Here is a 9,279-nt window from a genome sequence, read left to right on the forward strand (position 1 = left end):
TCTGTCCCTATTCCCTTCCCACTCCTATTTTCATAAACGAGAGTTTTGAAGCCCAATACCCAGAAGAGGGAATTCCACATGTGTTCCCCACCCTCCTCTCTAGTCAGTTTCTCCTCCTTTCCAGCCCGGCCCCAGAGAGATGAGGAGCAGATTTTGCCCTGCCAAAGGCCCCCAGAGACACAGCACACAGGGGATATACAAAGCAAAGTGTTTACTAAGGCACAAGGCGGAGGAGGCCAGAGCCTGGCTGCCCCCCCTGACAGCGCACCCTCGCCCCAATCCCACCCCCTGCCCTGGTACCAGCCCCCATTAAGGAGCTGCCCCTGCAGAGGAGCAACTACTGGTCTCCTCTGCGGCCCCGCCCTCACAAGGTCCTGGGAAAGGAGGCAGTTAGCACCAAAGTGGGGGGCCACTCCAGGTCTGTGGCAAGAGGTGAGGGGAGCACTGGGCTCCGGTCCCTCTCTGTGGGGGGGTCTCAAGATACTGATCTCCACGGAACCAGGGCATTGCTGAACCATCGGTGGGGACTAAGGGTGGGGAACAGAAGACCCTCCCAGGAGATGCTTCTGCTCTTCTCCCTCTACATATGCACATTCTCCTTACAGCCTGGTTGGGGGGAAGGGGCCAGGGTAGGAGCTGTAAGCCCCTTTAGAACTCCTGGTAGGCCGCCACCTAGCATGGCTGGGCCTCTTCTCCCACACTAGACACCCCACCCCATCTAAGCTGATCTCAGACCTCAGGGCTAGCCCTTCAGGTCTCTGTGCAAGGGCAACTCCCGCCCACTCTGGCCTACTCCATTCCCCAGAGAGGGGGAATGGGAGGGGAAGAGTGCTATGGGGAACTATGGGGTTCTAGGGGCCAGGCTGGCGCCCCATGAGATATCCGGCACCCCGTGAGAGCTCCAGCTCCCAGTCCCTTGAAGCACGTCCTGCATGTCAGGGGCCTGGCTGGGCTGGGAGGCCTAGAGTTGGGAGCACAGGGTTCGGAAGAGTGGGGGAGCAAGGAGTGGGGGAGCCAGTGTCCACACAGGTTGCTAATCACACACGAGTGCAGATTGGAGGGAGGTGAGAGGAAGGGAGGACTCCCCTTCACACATCCCTAACTCCCAACCCCCCAGGGCTTGTCCCTCCTCCCCAGCTCTGGGGGGTGGGAGGGGGGTGGCTGGGGTCACAGCATGTCCCCTTCCTCCATGCTGAAGCTGCTACGCCGGCTGCTGGCCTTGGAGGCCTCAGGTGACATGCTGGAGAAGAGGGGGTCAGAGGCCAAGGGCAACATGGTGTCATCCAGAAGCATCAGATGGTCCAGCTCCTTCTTGGACAGGGAGGGGAAGAGGGAGCCATGCTCGGGCCCCAGGGGGTCAGGGAAACCCTGGGGCCCCTCACCCCCACCGAAACTCAAGTTTTGGCTGAAGTCCACTTGGTATGGAGACTGCGGTGGTAGTGGCGGGGGTGGCGGTGGTGGTTGAGGAGGCAAGGTCAGAGAAGGCTCTTGGTCAGGGAGCTCAGCAGTGGGGAGCAAGGGCTCCCCCAGGCCGTCCTCACTGGGGAGCTCTTGTTTCACCACCTGCTGGGCCAATTCAGCCATGTTAACACCAGATGGGGAAGCTGTGGGTAAGCCATGGACTCGGGCCTGCATCTCCAGCTCCTGTGAGAAATGAGAAAGAGAGGTGAGATTGGGGGAGCACACCCCAGACACCAGTCCTGGCTTCCACGGAATGTCACAGATAGAAGGGGCTTTAGGATGAGTACGATGGAAAGAGCCACAGGACATGGGCTCAAATCCCATCTCTGACATTCATATCTGCAAGACCTTGGACAAGTCATCAGTCACCTCTCTTAGTTTCCTCATCCGTAAAATGACAGGGCTGGGGGGTCTAGAGGGCTTGTGAAGTCCCCACCATCTCTAGATATGTGGTCCTAGTCCATGTGATTCTAGTTTAAGTAAGAGAGGAAAAAACAAAGTCCCAGAGAAGGAAGGTGATTTGGCCAAGGTCACACAGCCACTAAGCACCAGAGCCAGGACTAGAATCCATATCTCCAAATTCTAGGCCTGGTGCCTGCCTGCCCCACTCCCACCCATGTTCCCTGCGGATCTCCCAGGAGGTCTCAGGCTAAAGGCCCACATTTTGGAGATCATTAGATTCTCCAGCCCAGTGTTAAAGGTCAGGAGGTCAGACCTGAATGCGAAGCCACAGCTGCTTGTTTGTCATCTCCAGGCGCCGAGAGTGGTTCTCCAGGTCCCTGGATTTCTGCAGATCCTTCTGCATCCGACGGATGTAATCCACCGAGGCCTTCAGGATAGTCCCCTTGTTCCAGCGTACGTCCCTGAAACAAGAAATGGTCACACACCACCACTTTTGCACTCCCTGGTCTTCTCTAGAAGACACTTCTTTTTCTTTTTTTCTTTTTTTTTTTTTGGATAGGCAATGGGGTTAAGTGACTTGCCCAGGGTCACACAGTTAGTAAGTGTTATGTGTCTGAGGCCGGATTTGAACTCAGGTCCTCCTGAATCCAGGGCCGGTGCTCGGTGCTCTATCTACTGCACCCCCTAGCTGCCCCTAGAAGACACTTCTAATCCCTGCTTCCAGTTCCCACCCCCAGGGAGGGGCAGAGAACCAGGACTCTGCCCCTGCTGCATCTAGACTACTGTAATAGCCTCTTACCTGGTCTCCCTGCCTCTAATCTCTTCCTTCCCAAAACCATATAGCGGGACAGTTTAATCTTCCTAAAGTAGATATGACTTTGTCTGTCTCTTGCTCAAAATTCTACGGACTTTAGTATCAAGGCCAAATCTTCAATCCCCTCGAGAGCTTGGCTCAGAACTCCCTCTCCAGTCTTTCTTCCCATTACTGTCCTACCTTACACAGGCCTTGTGCACTCTAGGCCCTGTACTTTTGCTCAGATTGTTCCTACCCTAACTCCTTCTGCCATTGCTCCAAGTCCCACCCCCTCCACGAAGCCTTTCCTGACTACCCTGCTAGATCTCTCCCTCCTGTGAACAGAATTAATAATCTTTACATAGGGCTCACTGTATGCCAGGCATTGTGCTAAACAATTTTACAAATATTATTTCACTTGATTGGTGTGAGCAATAACCCTGGGAAATAGGTACTGCTATTATTTGCATTTTACAGGTGAGGAAACTGAGGCAAACACGGTAAATGACTTGCCCAGGGTCACACAGCTAGTAAGTGTCCGAGGTCAGATTTGGACTCATGATGAGAAGTCTTCCTGACTCCAGGGTACTCTATCCACTGTGCCATCTAGCTTCCCCCTATGGCTTACTTGGGTACCACTCTCTAGGCACTGAGCTTCCACAACCTGGCATGGTAGGAATTTGTAGTGAGTGTTGGCTCTCCCAACTAAAGTGTAAGCTCTGTGAGGGCAGAGATGGTGCCTCATTCTTTGTATTCCCCATAATCGGGTACCGTGTCCTTCATAGTCCTTGCCTCATCAATGACGGTTGAATGCCTTAATCTTATTGCTGTGATAATACTAAGCTCACACTTGATCAACACACATTGTTGATGGTCATTATCATCTTTTTTTTTTAATCTACCCAGGACTTTGCCCGGCCCACTCAGATCTGGGTCCTGTTCCCTGATCTTTTAGTTTTCTTTTCACAAAATCCTTGAGAAGTCCTGATTTTTTGTGGATTTTCCTGTTTATAAAATTCATTCCCTACAGCAATCCTATAAGCATGTAGTTTTCATTTGCCAAAAAAGGAAACTGAGACCCAGAAAGATAAAATGATTTAGCTAAGGTTCTATAACTAGTGATAGGCAGGGGCAGGATCAAAAATCAGACCCTAGGGATCCTGATGCTTGGTTTTCTATCCCATGCAGCATCACACAAGGTCAAGCCCTTGGCACACAGTAGGTCTGCAGGACATCACAGCTCCCTGATTAGCTGGTGCTCTCCTAACTCCTGACTTCTCTAACTTCACTCCCACTTCCCCAAGTCTGAACTCACAGGTCATTGGCCTTGGGAATCAGCATGCCCAGCTCTTTGATTCGGTCATTGATGTTGAATCTTCGTCTTCTTTCAACTAAGAGTGAAAGACAGGTGGGAGGTGGGGGAGGGAGAGACAAACGGTTAAGGAGAAGCAGGGCACCTACCTTCACCTTGGGGCCCCAGGGTCTGACCTCGGGAATCCCTGAAGCCAGAGAGGAAGCACAGCCCTAAGGCCCAGATGAGACACAGCCACTCTCCATCTCTCAGATAACAGGATCATGGATTTGTAGCTAGCCGCTGAGTCCAATACTCTTATTTTATGGATGAGGAAACACGATCTGAGAGAGGCGAAGTAGCTTGCCCAGAGTCACGTAGCTAGTAAGTGTCTGAGGCAGAATTTGAACTCAGGTCTTCTTGATGCAAGGTCCAGAACGCTATCCATCATGGCTCCCAGCTATACATCCCATAGAGGTTATAGGTCACAGGGCTAGAACTGAAAGAAACCCCAGAGGCTATCTGGTCCAACTCCCTCATTTTGCAAATTTGGAAACTGAAGCTCAGGGAGGTTGTGACTTGACCATAGTCACACAAGTAACAATCACCAAAAGTGGGATTTGAACCCAGGATCTCTGCTTCCAGGGCCAGGGCTCCTTTCCTGGTACTACATGATGATACTCCAGAGTTAAAGAACTCATTACCTTCACAAAGAAGTAGAAGTAGTGCTCTAATTCTTTGGAAGTTTTTCCTTACACTGATCTGAACTGAAATGTTTCTTCTCTTTTCTCTCCTTGGCCTCCAGTCTAGGGCCTGAGTTTAAGAGGGGTAGAGGTAAGGAAGAGACCACAGTTCAGAGTAGAGTCATATTCTGTGACCTTGCTCCAATCCCACAGCAAATACCTCCACAAAAGGAGGGACTAGGGGACAAGGGAGTTAGATGGGTAAGGGGTCTCCATACAGGCTGTTGGAGCAGGTAGAAGGGGAAAGGAAGACTGGACAGGAGGCATATAGGGGCAGGGTTGTTGTTGAGTCATTTCAGTTGTGTCTGATTCTTTGTGACCCCATCTGGGATTTATACTGAAGAGGTTTGCATTTCCTTCTCCAGCTCATTTTATAGATGAAGAAACTAAGGCAAACAGGGTTCAGTGACTTGGCCAGGGTCAGATAGGTAGTAAGTGTCTGAGTTCAGATTTGAACTTAGGAAGATGAGTCTTCCTAAACCCAGGCCCAGCATTCTATCCGCTGCACCACCTAACTGCTCAGGGGCAAGGCTGACCCTAGGCAAAACTGTTTAGTAGGTAAAGTATCTTCAGCTACCCCCTGTGACCTCACCCCTCACTTCAGGGTATTTTGTTTCCCTTTCAGCATAGACTCATAGAATGTCAGAGCTAGAAGAGTACTGGCAAATCATCTGGTACAAACCCTTCATTTTATAAGTGCAGCCCATAAGGGGGCAGTGACTTGCCCAAGGTCATACACTTAATTAACTAGAGAGATGGAATTACAAACCACTCCTCCTAACTCTTAACCTAGTGCTTTTCACCCCACAGTAGGACCCCTTCCCTCATGAAGCCCAGGGTGTTTATGTTACTGCCTCTTTTCTGTCCTCTAAGATAGGAGGAAGTCATCTGACACTCTAATTTGAACTAAAGTATAAAGGCCTTAAATTATCACACCTCAAAGGGACATTGGCCTTTAAAAAAAAAAAAAAAAAGACCCGAGAGAGACGGTTATGCTTAGCCCTAAGGCTGTGGTGAAGATTCAAATTTCAGGCCTGGATGGGGGAAGGGACTTGGCAGGGAAGGGATCTTCCTCTTGTTTTGTTTTCTTTTTTTAATAAAAATCAAACCATGGAGCATAGCAGAGAATAATGGAAAAGGACCTCTGGAGTTAGAGGGATTCAGGTTCAAATTCTGCCTCTGGTACTTACCAGCTCTGTGACCTTGGGTACTCCCTAGACCTCAGTTTCCTCATCTGTAAAATGAGGGAGTTAGACTAGTCTTTGAGGTCCCTTGCAGCTCCAGACCTATGCATGATCTTATGATCTTATACACCTACTTAGACTGCTCATGAAGCTGGCTAGCCTCCCACCACAGGCCAGACTGAAGTGGTGCATCCAGAAGTAACATCAGGAAGTAGGAACATATGCTTCTGGATGGATGAAACAGGGTAGGAAGTGGGTAGCAGAGAGTGAGAAAGGGATCGGCAGGACTTACTAAGGTTGTGATTGTCTTTCTTCTGTCGCTCCTTGGCCAAGGCCCGGCTCTCAGCATCTATGACCAGAGGGGAGAGGAGAGAGAAAACGGTAATCAGTAGCAAAACTGAGCACGGGTGCAGGGGTGGGAAGGAGGAGGGAGACAAGGTAGGGAAGGGATTTAGGAGGCAGAGTGGGTCTTAAACCTGTGAGCTCTCTCTTCTGGGCCAAGTCAGCAGGGCAGGAGCTGCTAGTGACACCTACAAGGGAGGCCGTGACCTGGGGGTCTCCACTGTACACTGTCAGGTGGCTGCTAGACAGAGGCAGCTGTGGGATAAAGAGAAGAAAGAGAGACCTGGGTGAGAACTTCCTTCATCAGAGACTCGGGAAGGGACAGCAAGGGCTCTTTACCCTGGGGAGGCCATCTCAGGAGAGGAGGAAGCTGGAAGTAACCAAAGATGACTTCAGAGAATCAATAGGGAAAATCATGCCTCCTCAGCAGAGAGGTGGTGGACTTCAGGTATGGAATGAGGCATACATTTTCAGACGTGGCCAATGTGTTGAATTTGTTTTTACTTAACTGTGCTTATGTACTACAAGGGATTGGGACCAGAGGAAGAGAGGGAAGTCATTTGAAAGTGCCAGTAATAGGAAAAAAGGAAGGAAGGAAGAAAGAGAATATCAGTAAAGTATTGAGAGAGACAGACAGAGAGAGAGGAGAGAGACAGGGAGAGACAGAGAGACAGACAGCAAGAGAGACAGAAAGACAGAGAGACAGATAGAGAGAGAGAGAGGAGAGGCAGAGAGAGACAGAGGAGAGACAGAAAGAGAGAAAGAGGAGAGAGGCAGAGAGAGATAGAGAAAGAGAGACAGAGAGAGAGAAACAGAGAGAGAGACACAGAGAGGAGTGAGTTAGACAAGATCATTTTAGGGAAAGTCACAACAACCCAAACCTGGATCTCAGTCTTCTTTTAAGAATCTAAAATTTCATAAATAAATAATGATTTTTTAAAAAAAGAAAAGGTGGAAAAAGTAAACAACAACAACAAAAAAATAATCTAAGATTTCAGAATTAGTGCCTGCAAAGTGAATAAACTGGTGCCCCCAGATTGGAGAATGGCTGAATAAATTGTAGGACACGAATACAAAGAAATTATACTGCTCCAGGAACAGCTAAGTGGTGCAGTAGATAGAGCACCCGCCCTGAAGTCAGGAGGATCTGAGTTCAAATCTAGCTTTAGAGACTTGACTTTAGAGATGAGCTGTCTGACCTTGGGCAAGTCACTTAACCCCAATTGCCTAAAAAAAAAAATTATACTACTCCATAAAAAATGAAAAATAAGAGGAACCTGAGAAACATGAGAAGACATATATGAACTGATGGAGAAAAAAAAAGCAAAGTTAGGAGAACAATATGCACAATGATAACAATCATAAATTGAAGATTACACTAAAAGTCTGTGGAACTCAACTGAAATGCAATGACCAATGTGGTCCTAAAGGGCAGAAGAGGAAACACACTTCCCTCCTCTTGATAGAGGGGTGGGGGACTACAGGCACAGGACGTTGCATGTGCTGTCAGGCACGCCTGCTGTATCAGTAGATCTGGCCTAATTATTTTTCCTTTTTCACAAGGGAGAGTTCGTGGGCACCTTTATTTCTGTTTTTGACCTCTCTGTCATTGTTGCTCAGTAAAGGAAGCTCCAGGTCTGTGGGTTTGAACTAAGTCACTTTCCAGGGACTTAGCTCTAAAATCTTCAGGGTGGTTGTTGTTGGTGTGTCTGTGTGTGCATGTGTATGTGCATGGGGGAGGGGAGTAGAGGAGGAAGTAACTGGTATAAAAAACAATAACCAGTAAAACAAACAAACAAAAAAAGAATTCAGTGTCTAAGTCACCTTTATACTGGATTTCTAGCCTTTACTTTAAACCCCAAGATTCGGAGGCCTTCTGATTATATTGTCACACTCATGTAGTTCACAGACAGGCATACATGCTCAGCCAGGGACACAGAACAGGTATAAATGTACACATACATATACATGTACACACACACACACACACACACACACACACACACACATTCTCATTCACTCACTTTCCAGCTTTCTCAAACTCTCCTGGTTTTCAGCTTGGGCCCAAACCAGCCCAAGCCAGCTCTGGGCTGCTAACCTACTGAGCCTGACTACTTCCAGAAGAAATCAGATTTTCCCTTCACTGGCATGGGCCAGGGGCCAGGAAGCCTGGGGACAACCAGTTCAGCCAGGTGCCAAAGCTTAGGCAGCAGGGATGAGATGGGGAGACCTGTGAGGGAGGGGCAGGAATACTCCCGGAGGAAGGGGAGAACCCCAAAACCTCACCTTGCTGGGGTGGTTGCTATTTTATCAAACCCTTTCAAATCCTGCTCTTTTTTGAGCCTCACAAATCCCCTGTGGGGTAGGCTAGGCAGGTTGATATGATTTACTGCCATTTTACAGATAAGAAAATTGAGTTACAAACAGTCCCTTGCCCAGGGTCACAGAGGGAGTTAGTGTCAGAGCTGGGGCTGGAACTCAAGCCTCCCAAATCCTAAGCCAGGATTCTTCCCAGACTTTACCCCACTGTACTGCCTCTCTTAAGGATCCAGGCCTCCCTGGATGTCTGAAGGAACTTTCACCAGCTCAGGTGCCTGAGGGTCTGTTCCTCTGGACTGGGCGGGCCCATGCCCCCCTCCTCCCACAAAGAGAAGAACACCTGCACCCACCCATCCACCCAGCCAGGAAGAGACAATTACTGCACTCCCCATCCGAAAACATGGCAGGGCCAGTCTTCTCTGTCCCAAAGAAACACAGTACTTAATTCTGCCTCCATGTCTTTGTTCATGCTGTCCCCCTTTAACCCCAAATCTCTCCCTTGCCCCCTTCCTCCCTGACTCTCCAAACCCTCCCTCTCCTTCAGGGCTGGATTCCAATCCTACCTCCTCTGGGAAGGCCTCCTCCTGGTCTCCTCCAGTGTTCATTGAGTTTCCTCTCCTCTTAATTCTTGTAGTATTTATAGACTGGGCCATATAATCAGCCACTTAATTATATTTTGTATCTTTCTGTTTGTCTCGTGTGTGTGTGTGTGTGTGTGTGTGTGTGTGTGTGTGTGTGTGTGTG

The 9,279-nt window shown here is 49.2% G+C and overlaps 1 protein-coding gene across 4 annotated transcripts in view; it reads right to left on the reverse strand.

Annotated features, from left to right (window-relative positions):
• Window positions 1–274: 274 nt before the first annotated feature.
• Window positions 275–9,279, reverse strand: part of LOC114053493 (transcription factor EB-like) — a 78,402-nt gene continuing 69,397 nt past the window's right edge. For all 4 annotated transcript variants that reach the window (XM_027876598.1, XM_027876599.1, XM_027876597.1 and 1 more), the window contains exons 5-9: window positions 6,351–6,471; window positions 6,167–6,223; window positions 3,972–4,047; window positions 2,177–2,324; window positions 275–1,644 (exon numbers count right to left, since the gene is read on the reverse strand). In XM_027876598.1, the coding sequence (XP_027732399.1) occupies window positions 1,168–1,644; window positions 2,177–2,324; window positions 3,972–4,047; window positions 6,167–6,223; window positions 6,351–6,471 (879 nt within the window). In that variant the 3' untranslated portion in view covers window positions 275–1,167. The remainder of the gene's footprint in view (window positions 1,645–2,176; window positions 2,325–3,971; window positions 4,048–6,166; window positions 6,224–6,350; window positions 6,472–9,279) is intronic.

The sequence above is a fragment of the Vombatus ursinus genome, unplaced genomic scaffold (genome assembly GCF_900497805.2).
Source record: "Vombatus ursinus unplaced genomic scaffold, bare-nosed wombat genome assembly UNPS02014811.1, whole genome shotgun sequence".
Classification (NCBI taxonomy): Eukaryota; Metazoa; Chordata; class Mammalia; order Diprotodontia; family Vombatidae; genus Vombatus; species Vombatus ursinus.